Genomic DNA, 14,450 nt, shown 5'->3' with positions numbered 1-14,450 from the left:
AGTATCTGAGGAGTCGTGAATGGTGCTGCAGATTGTGCAATCAACAGCGAATATTCCCACTTCTGACCTTATGATGGATGGAAGGTCGTTGATGAAGCAGCTGAAGATGGTTGGGCCTAGGACTAAGGTTGTATCTTTTGAGACAGACCCTAATTGAAAAGGGAATCTGACCCTCCCAGTTGCTAAGGAAACTCGAGATTGAAACTGAGAATTGGAAGCCAAAACTTCTCATTGAAACTATATGAAAAGAGACCGAGCCATCGGAGCACAGTGGAAGTTGGCGTTCAATGGTGCAGTGCAGGCATGGTGAAGAAGCCAGAGGCTAGATCAAGAAGCTGAGAATAAGCAAATATGTTGTTGCTGCACGCGTTTCTGTTACCTGAAGATAACATTGGATCTGTGCCATCCAGACCAAGTTGAGGAGGTTCTGCAGACGTGTGCCATTTTTGGTGAAGACCATGACCTTGGAACTCAGATTGGTTATGTGCTACTCTCAGCTAGGAATCAGGCTAGCTCCGAGAAGGAGAGAAGCTGAAATCCTTTGTAAGGAAGACTGAGTTTTGAAGGACTTTGTGATGAGTTTGATGACCTATAAGCTGAGTAAACTGCAGAGCCAATTCATAAGATCTGTCTTAGTTGTATCTGCCATTTAATGTGTAGTTTATAGTTTCTAATTGACTGCAATGTGCCTGTTAATTCATGTTTAATTTATGTTGCTTCTGGGTTTTAAAGTATAGGTAGTTACCTAAGATAATATTTAGTGCTTGCTTTGTTCGACTCTTGTGCAGTAAAAATTCTTGTTTTAAATTGCTGAACCTTGTGGCTTCATTCTTTCAGTCAATAACTGAGATTTTGGAATTTTTTTTAAAAAAGTTACTGGTCTCTAACTGAGATCTTAACAGTTCATAATTATATTTTAAATATCTTCATATATAAATAGCCATGAATGGAGTAACTGTGATGATTTGAGTAGTTGAGAAGTGCTTGGTCCTATCAGTAACCATCTGTATTCCTTTTATTTTCTCCCTCCTCTCTTACAGCTTTTGCCTCCTTTCAAGCCTCAGGTTTCATCTGAGACAGATACAAGATATTTTGATGAAGAGTTCACAGCTCAGACCATTACAATAACTCCTCCTGAAAAATGTAAGTAACAATGCAAAATAGTCAATACTTCTTTCTGCATCATGTGTAACAGTATTTTTTAGCTCATAGCATGAGGTTGTAAATGTGGTTCTGCCTAACATGTCCTTTCTGTAAAGATCTTAACCTTGAGCTTACTGAAAATTGAAGCTTTTAGAACTTCATTTCCAGCTCCATTATTAAGTTAATGTTTATGCTACATTCAATTTACCACCTTTGGCTTCATTCTAGTGTGGTGAGACGAACATGGCAAATGAACATAAATTTGTATTGCTAAAGCAGGTTGCAGGAAGAGCAGGAGCATGGAAACTGGACTTACAACAAAACTTTTTTATTTCTATAGGCAAGAATATTTAGATGGCATGGCTTCCTGCCCCGCCATCCAAAGGTCAGTGGGTAATGCATCCCCACTGATCACAGCAGCCCCACAACCATTTAAAACTTAAAGGAACATTAATTGGCTGAAGGATGGGCTTCTGCCCACCATTTGGGTGGAAGTCCCACCTGAGAGATCTGCCATGGCAGCTCTGTAATCCTGGCAGCACTAACGGCAGCAATGGCCTGGTCTGGGACTACAAACATCCCCTTATTCCAAGTCCTATAATCCAGGACCAAGTAAGCATGAGGAATCCCATGGCAGGATGGGGAGGTGGGGATCTTTATGGAGAGGCCTGGGAGAGAGGGAGCACCTGTCGGGGCAGACCTTGGGGAGGGGTGCAGAATTTGAAAAGGGGGCCCTTGAGGGAAGCCTGTGAAGGTTGACCTGCTGAGCCTATCCCCACCCCCAGAATCCCTCCTGGCAGTCTCAAAGTTGAGGCCAGGTGGAAGCAGCATTTTAGAGGCCAATTGTCTCAAATCGGGTGAAGCCAGGCAGGCTGCACACCCCACATAAAATTGCAGGCAGATCGGGGCAGGCAGCAGGAAGGCCACCCATGGAATTTTATGGGCCCCAATGCTGAAAAACCCACCAACGAAGGACTAAAATTCTGGCCTACGAATTTACCAGAATCTGTATTCAAGAAAGTAACATATTGAAGATTTGGAATAAATGAAAACAATATTTGAAAATGTAGGTTTAATTTACTCCAAATCTACTATAGTTGCCATATTTGTAGTTAAAATTAGCTTTTGTTTGGGGAAATTAATTCACTTTTATTACACAAACTTTGTATCAAAGTAAATTATCTGAAATGTACCAGTGTACTAATGTTCTTGAGGCAAAAGTACTTGATTTTATGTTTTTAAAATGTTAATTTTATATACAGTAATAATCACATTTTATGAGCTGAGCATTCTTAAATTGTGACTAGATTAACTCTTATCGACATTTTACAATTGATTGTGAAGTTGTATAAAGTTGTCCTATGGAACTCAAATTAATCAGATCACTGCTCAGTCTTTAATTGTATCAAGCATGAAATTGTATAAAAGAATTCAAATGTCTAAACATGACTTTAAATATGCAGAATATCCCACAATGAGTTAAATTTTGACATTCTTGCTATATCTAACTTGAATGATATAACTACTATATTTAAGTATACCATGCTCTATTGTAATTCACTATTTATATGTACTTTAAACTGCTCAGCTCAGATTAACTTTTCTTTTGACATCATTCTCCTAAGTCTGGATAATTTTGAATGAATGGTACTATGTGTTTTATGAGGTAAGTGGCACGGCCCAAGGTACCAGGAATTGCATACAAATGTCTGAACTCAGCTACACCATTGAGCTGAAGCAGTAGGCAATAGATTATCTGATTGCTACCTCTTTCCTGGTTGTGGCCCTTTTGGTGTGCTATGGTTGCTGTGTTTCCTGCATCACATCGATGAATACACTTCAAAAGCACTTCATTGGCTTAAAGCACTTTGGAGCTTCTGAGATGGTGAAAGGCGATCTATAAATGCAAGCCTCTTCTTTCTTTTGGCTTGCACAGTTTGGTGGAGCTGAAAAGAATTAATGCTGTAGGGGTGTCAGTTCTCTTAAGTGCACCAGGTTTCTGAAATATCACATAACTGCCTCAGCCCTCAAAATACTGAATCTCTCAGAGTTGTCTCTGTTCCGAGGTGTGCCCTTCTTGAACTGACTCAATCCCCAAGGAGACCCAAGCTCCTTTGCCAGCCTATCCGTGACGGAGAATTGAAAGCGGCTGGTTTTTATACAACCGAAAAGTATGAATTTGCACCTTTGCTAGAAAGATAATAAATATTATGGGTGAGATAGGGTGATCAGTAAAACTCATCATTATATGAGTGAATTTCCACCATCTTCCTGACTACATGATCTCTTATCCTGGGAGAAATTCAAAACCTGGCCACGAATGCCCTCAGTTTCCTAATCCATGAAGACTGCGTGAAGCTGGGGCTCAAAATCCAACTCTCTGCTAGAACAACTCAGCTGTTCCCACTTCCCTGCCTTTTCCCTGTAGTCCTGCAGAATTTTTCTGTTCAGTTAATTATCCAATTTCCTTTTTTGAAAGCCCTGATTGCCTCCACCACATCTCAAGTAGTGCATTCCAGACCCTAACCACTTGCTGCGTAATAGCGTTCTACATGTTGCTATTGGTTCTTTTGCCAATCACCTTAATTCACTGCCCTCTGATTCTCCACCCTAGTGTCAATGAGAACATTTCTCCCTATCTACTCTGTCTAGACCTGTCATGATTTTAAATCCTTGTATCAAATCTCTCAATTTTCTCTTCTCTAAGGGGAAACAACCCCATCTGCTCTAATCTATCCATGTAGCTGAAGTCCCTGGAACCATTCTCGTAGTCTTTTCTGCATCCTCTCATCATCTCAGCCTTCACATCCTCCTTAAAGTGTGGTGCCCAGAATTGGACACCATTCTCCAGTTGAGGCCGAACCGAAGGTTTGTAAACGTACATTTGTAACTTCCAGAAACAAAATACTGCAGATGCTAGAAATCTAAAAAAAAACAGAAAATGCTGGAAATATTCAGCAGGTCTGGTAGCATCTGTGGAGAGAGAAACAAGAGTTAAAATTTTGGGTTGTGACCTTTCAGCCCTTCAGTGATTTGGGTATGTATATCACCAGGTTCCTCTGTGCCTGCACCCCCTTCATAATTGTGTCTTTTTTTTTATAATGCCTCTCCTTGTTCTTCCTATAAAAATGTACCATTTCTCACTTCTCTGCATTAACTTTCATCTGCTACATGCCCACCAATTCCATCTGCCTGTGATGTCCTCTTGAAGTCTCTCACTATTCTCCTCACAGTTCATGATACTTCTCTCATCTGCACATTTTGAAACTGTGCCCTGTACATTCAAGGCTAGGTCATTAATATATATCAAGAAAATATTTTTATTAAGTTTCCCCTAAGTGTTGTAAAAAGCCTCTCAACATATTCATTGTGAGATCAAAATATAGATCATTCTTTTCTGATTACCGTGCTGAATCCAAACTTGGATTGAAAGCTAGTCTCAGTAATGGTGAACCATGAAACTATCATCGATTGTCGTAAAAACCCATCTGATTCATTAATGTCCTTTAGGGAAGGAAATCTGTCCTCATTACCTGGCCTGGCCTACATGTGACTCCAGATCCACAGCAATGTGGTCGATTCTTAACTGCGCTCCGAAATGGCCTAGCAAGCCAAACTGCAACGGAATGGGCTGTAGTGATTCTCGAGGGCAATTAGGAATGGACAACAAATGCTGGCCTTGCTCTTGAAAGAATAAAAAAAAGTATTAGCAACACAGGCAGAGATGTTGTATATTTGAATAGAGGTTGTTCTGGCATGGAGCTGTTACAAAGTTCTAAGCACAAAGGCTTAGTTGATGGAAGACAATCAAGTCAATATCAATACCTGACTTAATCCTGCTGTCTGTTTTCCTGAGATATTTCCTCCCACACATACATGGCTGAGGCGTAGATACTCAGCATAATATCGTAAGAATAAAGGAATGAGAAAAACCTGTTCAGTCCTGTTATCACATTAAAAATACAAAAAAAAAACTGGTTCCTTGGAGTGTGGCATGGTGAAACAGTATGTTGGAGTTGCAGTGAACTTAATAGGCTTCAGTTCATATTCAACGGTTAAGTTTAGAATGGAGGCTGGATCCTTTACTGGGGATGGAGGAAAAAAAAGTGACATCTTTTAGTCAAATTTTGCAACATGCTATAGCATGCTAGGATGTGTGTTTACAATCCGTGTTTTATATAGCAAGTTTTTGCTGTCAATTTAAGTGACAAAAAGGCTTCTTCCTAACTGGTACAGAGCAGAAATCAGAGGGCCAGTTGCCTTTGAATGCTGTTATGCATTGCTTAATGCCTGGTTGAGATTGGTAGGAGTGACCACTGCACAAACCCTGTGGAGATGAAATCCTGTCTTCACACTGAGTAGGCGCTTAATCGTGTTGTGTGGCAATACCACTGTGCTAAATCTGACAGATTTTGAACAGATGTAGCAACTCAAAATTGGGCATCCATGAGGCTTGATGGGCCATCAGCAACAGCAGAATTGTAATCAAGTGCAATTTATCACATGTCCTGGCATTTCCCCTACTCTGCCATTACCATCAAGCCAGGGATCAACCTGGTTCAATGAAGAGTGAAGGAGAGCATGCCAGCAGCAGCACCAGGTATACCTAAAAATGAGGTGTCAACCTGGTGAAGCTACAACATAGGACTACTTGCATGCCAAACAGCATAAACACCATGTGGTAGATGGGGCTAAGTGATCCCACAGCCAATGGATCATATCTAAGCTCTGCAGTCCTGCCACATCCAGTCTTGAATGGTGGTGAACAATTAAACAACTAACAGGAGGAGAAGGCTCCACAAATATTCCCATTCTCAATTATGATGGAGCACAGCACATCAGTGCAAAAGACAAGGCTGAAGCATTTTCAACCATCTTCGACCAGAAGTAACGTAGATAATCCATTTCGGCCTCCTTTTAGGACCCCAACATCACAGATCCCAGTCCAGCCAATTCTTTTCACACCATGATACCAATGACTGAAGGCACCAAATACTGCAAAGGCTATGGGTCCTGACAACATTTTGACATTAGTACTGAAGACTTGTGCTCCAGGACTAGCTGTGTCCCTAGCCAAGCTGTTCTAGTACAGCTACAACACTGGCATCTACCCTGCAATGTGGCTGCCCAGGTATGTCCTGTCCACAAAAAGCAGGACAAATCCAATCCAGCCATTTACTGCCCCATCATCTGCAAAGCGATGTAAGGGGTACCTAGACCACATGGACTGCAGCGGTTCAAGAAGACAGCTCACCACCACCTTCTCAAGGGCAACTAGAGATGGGCAATAAATGCTGGCCCAGCCAGCGAAGCCCACATGTTGTGAACAAATTAAAAAAAAAAACAGTGCTATCAAGTGGCACTGACTCAGCAATAACCTGCTGTAAGAGGCACAATTGGGTTCTGCCAAGTCCATTCAGCTCCTGACCTCATTGCAGGCTCAAAGACTGGTTTGGAAGAAGTGGATTCCAGTTTGTGGGGCACTGACACCAGTACTGGGGAAAGTGGGGGCTGTACTGTTGGGATGGTCTACACCCGAACCGTGCTGGGACCAGTGTTCTAGCAAGTCACATAACTAGGGAGGTAGTGGGGGTTTTAAACTAAATAGTGGGGGTAAGGGATCAAATTTGGAAATATGTGGTAAATCAAAGAGCAGAGAAAAGGCAAGGAAAAAAGGTAATAATGGGGAAATGATAAACAGACCATGATGGAAAGGGACAGAGTACAGGGAGTACAAATCTATGAGTAAATCAGCGTATAAGACTGGAGGTTACAAAAATAATAAACGGATTAAACTAAAGGCTCTGTATCTGAATGCACATACCATTCAAAACAAAACGGATGAACTGAGGGCACAAAAATAAATAAGTACAATCTGATAGCCCTTACGGAAACATGGCTGCATAGATTGGGTCCAGAAAATTGAAGGGTACGTGACATTTAGTAAGGGCAGGAAACTAGGAAAAGGTGGAGGGGTTGATCTATTAATTAATGATGGTATTAGCACCGTCGAGAGGGATGACCTAAGTTCAGGAAACCATGAGGTAGAAACAGTTCGGGTAGAGATGAGAAATGATAAAGGTAAGGAGTCATTGCTGGGAGGGATTTACAGGTCCACTAATGTAACCATATGGTAGGATGGAATGTAAAGGAAGAAATAATAGGAGCTTAGTACTGCGATAATCATGGGGAATTTTAATCTCATATAGACTGGGAAAATCAGATAGGCAAAGGTAGCCTAGGAATTCATAATGATTTTGGGATAGTTTCTTAGAACAGCACGTTCTGGCACCAACTGGAGAGCAGGCTATACTAAACCTGGTATTGTGCAATGAGATAGGACTAATTAATGATCTCATAGCGAAGGTGTCCCTAAGTAGCAGCGATCATAATATGATTGAATTTTCCATTCAGTTTGAGTGGGTCCGAAACTAGTATTTTAAACTTAAATAAGGGCAATTATGAGGGCATGAAAGCACAACTCGCTAAAGTGAACTGGCAAATTAGGTTAAAGGATAGGTCAATAGAGATGCACTGGCAGCCATTTAAGGGGATATTTCCAAAAATGCAGAATAGATACATTCCAACTGAGAAAAGAATTCCAAGGGGAGGACCATGGTTAACTAAAAAAATTAAAGATAATATCAAGCTTAATGAAAAAGCATATAATTATGCGAACATGGGTGGCAGGTCAGAAGATTGGACTAAATATTTAAAAGAAGCAAAGAATGATCAAAGGATTGATGAGGAAAAATTAGAGTACAAGATGAAGCTAGCTAGAAATATAAAGACAGATAGTAAAAGTTTCTATAGATATTTAAAAAAGAAAAGAGTTAACAAAGTGAGTGTTAATCCTATGGAAATTGAGTCTAGGGAATTAATAATAGAAAATAAGGAGATGGTAGATGAATTGAGCAGGTATTTTGCATCGGCCTTCACTATAGTGGATTTAAGTAACATCCCAGAAATAGCTGTAAATCAGGAAATGGGAGGGAGGGAGGAACTTGGGGAAAATTACAATCATCAGGTAAGTGGTACTGAGCAAACTGTTGGAGCTGTGGGTTGACAAGTCCCCAGGCCCTGATGGACTTCATCCTAGGGTCTTAAATAGTCTTACAAAACATTCCCCAAAAAACCCACTTGGTCAAAACATATAAGTAAGCTACTTGGCAACAGCTCCCTTATAGATTTTTAACCGCAGAAATCCAGTAATACTACCCAAGGCAAAAGCTGCTGCTATTTTAATAAAGTATACCACATGCCTTTTCACTTTCTTTCACTCTGCTGTGGAAATCAAATGAAGGTGAGAAACAGACTGCTTTCTGAAAACAAAGACTTCTCTGGCTTGAAACTGGATTGCTGCTTCACATTCGCAACTTTTCTCAGTACAGAGCTGGTCTCAGGACATCACCCCCAAACAGCCATCTCAACTCAACTAAACATCTTTCCTTAAATATCTTCTTTTCCCTTTAATCCTAGACTCCATTGTCCTCAGCACCTCTTTGAACTCAACTTTTCCAAGATATAAAAATCTTTCATGTCTTTCTATTGCCTCCAATTTCAGGTCAAATAAAATGAATAACCTTCCCTTGTATACTTATGAAACCTTTGTAAATTGTAAAAATCCCTTGTCATCTCTACTACCCCTTGAAATTCAACAGCTTATAAGTCAAGTCCCTACCTCTCAATGCAAATTTTAAAACCCGACCTGTTTACTTGTACATTCAACTTCATCATACCCTCTCATTACAAATACATGCATCTAGCACCTTTCCCTTTCACCTTTCAATTGCCATAGACAAGCTGTCTCTATGAACCTTCCCCCAGTTTAATAAACCATGGACACATACACACACACTGTCTTCTTTGCAGAATACAACCATAATCCCAAAAATATTAAATAACATCCATTTTCACATAATCAGGAGTGTAATAGAATGCTCCCCATTTGTCTGGATGTGAGCAGCTCCAACAATACTCAAGAAGCTCAACACCATCCAGGACAAAGCATTCTGCTTGTTTGGCACACCATCCATCACCTTCAACATTCACCCTCTCCATCACCAATGCTGAGTGGCAGCAGTGTGTATGATCTACAACATGTACTGCAGCAGCACACCAAGCCTGCTTCAACAGTTCCTTCCAAACCTGCAACCTTTGCCATCTAGAATGTCAGGGACAGCAGATGCACGTGAGAACACCATAGGCAAGTTTCCCACCAAGCTGCACTTCATCCTGATTTGAAACCATAACGTCGTTCCTTCACTGTCATTGGATCAAAATCTTGGAACCCTGTTCCTAACAGCACTGTGGGTGTACCTACACTATATGAACTGCAGTGGTTCAAGAAGGTGGCTCACCACTACCTTCTCATGGGCAATTAAGGATGGGCAGCGATGCCCACATCCCTTGAAAGAATAAATAAAAAGAAGATTCTTGGAGCTGGTTAACTGTTTCTTTTCCTCCCCAATCCAGAAAGGAGGGTGTGTGGAGATTCGTAAAGTAAAATAAAAGAAATTACAAAACAAACTTTCCATCTCAATATAGCAGCAAAATATACAGTTTAAGTTCTTTAGGTTTATCTGTGTCATTATACTGCCACTTCTGTATGAGATACATATAACCAGCAAGAAAACAATGATATAATAGAGTCATGTTGGCCATTGACTTCTGAGCAAGTTCAGGGATGAATCACCATATATTTGTACTTGTGATCATGAGATATATGCCTGAAACCCAGGAATCTGTCAGAATTGAGATACATTGCCAGCTAAGGAGAACACTAAGCTCGAGAGTATAATATTCATACAGATTTTCCAATATACATTTTGACAATTCCAGAAGCAAAAACTGAGTTTATTATCATATTTAAAAAATAAAGGATTAATCTGATTGTGTACACACAAGGGCAATGAAGTGTGACTGATCTCATTAGTATAAATAGAATTAACAGGAAAGGGTCGGATACCCAAATAATTGCAGATTTGCTTGTCATTGCTAAAGGACAACATTTTCTTTAAAGTATGATTTGCTCAACTGAAGAAATTAGTAATTGATTTATATTGAACCATTCATTCTGGTGCCTGTCTTGAGGAAACCAGTGGCTTGTTTCAGGTTTTAAATTTCTGTAACCTCAGCATCAATGTCAAGGACATGGGCTATGACTGTTGGTTGATCAACGGGTGGCAAACCTTCATTTTGCATATTTTCCATTTTATTAAGATAAATCACTGCTCTTGCACTAATGGAGCCTGCACTTCAGATAATACATACATTTCAGTGTTTAAAATTCCCTATTTTTGATTTTGGCTGGCAACATGCACCAATTTATTTTGTAGTGTTGTAAAAGAAGTTCTGTTTGCCACAAAATGTGCCTGAAATCCCCTCCCACTGCATCAACTAATGGGAAAATAAGTTGTCTAATTGATGCAGCATTTAATTTCTACATGGTTAATTAACGTTAAGGAATTGTATCTGCTGCTGACCCAGCATAATGAAAGTATCAGGTAGCAGTTGAATGAAAGTGTATCTGCAGTTATTACAATACAACAATTAATATTAGAATCAACACAATGAAGGAATAAAAAAATCAAGTGAAGCATATATTAATTCCAGATAGTGTTACTATCATCTATTTTTATCATGTTTTATGTATCAGTTCTTTGTATCATGTCAATACAAACTTGAGGATTCGAAGAGGGTGGGCAAATATATTTGTCCATCTACTGCAGTGACTAGAATTTTAGGAAAAGGTAAAACTCTTCTGAATTTTTAGAACTACTTTTGCCAATACATGTAGCAAATTTATTTTCAAATACTGTAACAACAGTTATTTCCAGAATCACTTCATTCCTTTTCAGGGAGAAGCAGAATAGCACCCTGAACCACATGCAGCAATTTTCTAAGAGCAACACATTACTGCTAAAGTTCAAACAATTGAGAGCAAGGATTGAATACAGAAACAGTTTTGTATGTGTAACACAAGGAGCCAAAGGAAGGGCACCTGTTATTTTTATCCTTATCACCCATTGTCTCAGCTTCCTTTTGAAAAATTGTCAAAGCTTACTATATCAAACCTTTCCTTCAAAATACATCTAATGTGCTGTTAAGTTAGAAACAGGCTGCCTCAATTAGCACAAAGTAATTTATTTTTACAATGTTGATGCAAGTCTCCAATTTGTACTAAACAGTATGCGTGTTTTTATGTTATGAGTGATGTTATTGTAAAACAAATGTTAAATTTCAGATACTACCAGATAAATGTAGGTTTTGATATGGCGCAAGTAAAAATGGATATAATATTTATTATAATATTTTTACCTCTGCTGGTCATTAGAAGCTTGAAAATCTGACTCTGGGCATATAATTAAGTGCCAGCCTATTAGCTGTAATAACAAGAAGTTGTGTTATATTGTGCCTGGGAAATTGGATTTATATTGGATGTAATGAAAATTTTCTTTTCATGTAAACATGTTGGTTCTAAGTATTCTCATATTATGATGCAGCAAGTATATTCTAGTCCTAAAATAAGAGCAAAATACTGCAGGTGCTGGAAATCTGAAATAAAAGCTGAAAATGCTGAAAAAACTCAGCAAGTCTGGCAGCATCTGTGGAGAGAAAAACAGAGTTAACGTTTCCAGTCCATAGGGCTCTTCTTCAGAGCTGGGAAGCTCTGCTCAGCTCTGAAGAAATCATATAAACTTGAAACATTAACTCTGTTTTTCTCGCCACAGATGCTGCCAGATCTGCTGAGTTTCTCCAGCGTTTTCTATTTTTATATTCTAGTCCTAATTGTTATTGAATTGTTTTAATGTATAACTAAAACTAGCAGTTGTATTGGTTAATTGGTGTGGCTTGCTAGAATACTTTTTAATATATCCTGTGGGATATATAATCATAAAGGGAGCAGAATCCTAAACAATTCAGATTCAAGAAATGCTAAAGAAAAACTGCAAGTTATCAAGGTTCTGAAGAAAAGCTTGGTAAAATCTGTCATTAAATAAATACCTGAAAGATAACTTTTTTTGATTGTTTGCAGATGATGAGGATGGTATGGATTGCATGGACAATGAAAGACGGCCACATTTCCCCCAGTTCTCATACTCTGCCAGTGGAAGAGAATAGGACATCAAGTCTTTTCTGTTTTTTTGCTGCTCAGCTGTCGTCATGGTGTATCACTGGAAATCATTCCTGAACAATATAAGAGTTTGAGCTATACTTGATTTCAGAGGCAGGGCATCTTCAGGAATCATTTCGAGTTGAATGTTTTTTGCATGAATCTAAATGTCAGTCTGAAGATTCAAGCTGTTACCTCCTACTATTTTGACATAATGTCCTGCAAAGAGTATTTTTAAACATATGAAGTCCTAATAGGATGTATTGTACATGATGCAGCATTTATGCATTTCAGCCTGTAAATGGAACAGAGTTTTAATAGAGGCTGAAGAAGGCATTTGGCAAAATTTCACAATAATGACAAAAAATGAAATTTAAGCACCTGATGCAACTTGTGTACCTTTTGTTATATTCATTTCTGCTGTTCATAGCAAGCATTTGTTTGTGATGTATGGCAAGTATGCAAGGTTTTTGTTCGACATATCACTGAAGAAATGAGCTGGTGTCACTAATAGCTGGCTGAAAATGGGTATTTGTGATCAGTTGCCAGGACTCAATCCCTGTCAATGTTAAAGTTAGTACCAACCCATGTACCTGAAGGCTCAACTTTAGTCAGTCCAGCAGACTTGTTATAGACTTATCAAGTGCAATCGCAGATTTTTTTTTACAACTTTGGATACTCCACACCTCTGCCTGTGTATGTTTTATGATGGCTAAAGAATATAGACAGGCATAGTGTTCAGATTTATGATTCTCACCAAATTTATGTGGGTGGAGTATTTGTGCCATCCAGCCTTGGTTGGTAAACAGCAATGTTTGCCTGTAAACTTGTGGACTAGCTATTTTTTTTGGTGTTAATTTTGAATGTACACATGTTAAACAGATGTAGTATTTATTTTTAGTAGTAATGATCATTTGTGTCAGAAATTCCATCATCAGTGAAGAGTTATTACTGGAAGTTTGCAGATGATGGTGGTTGACCGACTTTACAGTGCTAGTTTTTTTTTGTACAAGTTTTTTCATACTGTCAATCCATAAGGTTTTGTACTTTGCTTAGCTTACTGGCTTTCATATATTTACTGTGCAAAGTCTAGATCTTCAAGGATTCAGTCTGAAATGACCTTACCTGACTGAGTATGCCCTCTTGTACTGCAGCCATCTTTGGGCAAACAGGCCATTCCTGTTTGATTGTGAAGATTCCATAGCTTTGCTTTAACACTAATCCATTTGTTGTCACATTCCTGTGGCATTTTGAATCTAAATGCTTTTATGACTATAACACATGTATTCACCTTATTTGCAGCTTCACAAGGTTTACCATTCCTTGTTGAGGCAATGCATTGCTACTACAGTATACTGGCAAGGTGACAAGGTGGGGTCCTCTACTAACTGCAGGGTCTATATATTACACCTCAATGTACACACTTTGCTGCTACTATTTGTACTGTCTAAAATAGAACTTCCTGTATCTGCTACTAGTAGTGTATTACAGATGAGCATGAAAAAGATGTAAAGTATTTATTTTAAATTCTTAAATTGGTCATTAATTTTGCCTCTTGTGTAGCCTAGGATTTGTGAAAGTTCTTGACCTTGCTAGTTCTATCATTAAATGCATAAAGATCTAGTCATATGGTTAAGGATTGTAAGCAGAAGGGACTAAGAACCTTAGTGAACTGTATTACTGTTGGTAAAATTTAACTGTTTATTTCCTTTAAGTATAAGACCCACAAGGATGTGAAAAACTGCAACAAAATGTTTTTGTACACTGTACATCCTTAGTATTTTTACACATAAATGTATATGATAGGGATGCACATTATTTTCCTTCTTACAGACTGCTTAAATAAAGCACTACATCAATCCGCTATTGGGTTGTGTAGCCTTACTACTTACTAATTTTGGTTGTTGACCTTGTGTCTGTCTGTTTGGCAGTAGCGTATGAAATTTGCCTCTGACCAGTTGGGGAAATCTTTTCAAAATCATGGATTAAATGTTGGTCTATAAATACTGTAATGTATTTCCAGCGCTGCTAATTTTCAGATACTTATACAAAGTTTTAGTTTATGATTCCAAATTCAACTAAAACTTAGATTTGCATTTTTTTCATTGTTTTAGCAGTTTGTCAAGAAAAAAAAAGATGCCATTCACTTTATTCAGCTAGATTGTAGCTTTTACATAATCAAATCTCTAAA

General features: G+C 38.7%; 1 protein-coding gene across 7 annotated transcripts in view; it reads left to right on the top strand.

Annotated features, from left to right (window-relative positions):
* The window catches only part of akt3a (v-akt murine thymoma viral oncogene homolog 3a), a 367,050-nt gene extending 352,896 nt beyond the window's left edge, over positions 1 to 14,154 (top strand). For all 7 annotated transcript variants that reach the window (XM_041216730.1, XM_041216711.1, XM_041216701.1 and 4 more), the window contains 2 exons: positions 1,041 to 1,143; positions 12,182 to 14,154. In XM_041216730.1, coding sequence (XP_041072664.1) covers positions 1,041 to 1,143; positions 12,182 to 12,267 — 189 coding nt within the window. In that variant the 3' untranslated portion in view covers positions 12,268 to 14,154. The remainder of the gene's footprint in view (positions 1 to 1,040; positions 1,144 to 12,181) is intronic.
* Positions 14,155 to 14,450: the final 296 nt, after the last annotated feature.

Source organism: Carcharodon carcharias, chromosome 2, assembly GCF_017639515.1.
Source record: "Carcharodon carcharias isolate sCarCar2 chromosome 2, sCarCar2.pri, whole genome shotgun sequence".
In the NCBI taxonomy this organism is placed as follows: Eukaryota; Metazoa; Chordata; class Chondrichthyes; order Lamniformes; family Lamnidae; genus Carcharodon; species Carcharodon carcharias.
Note: the sequence above shows the minus strand (reverse complement) of the source record. Positions and strands in the feature narration are given on the sequence as shown.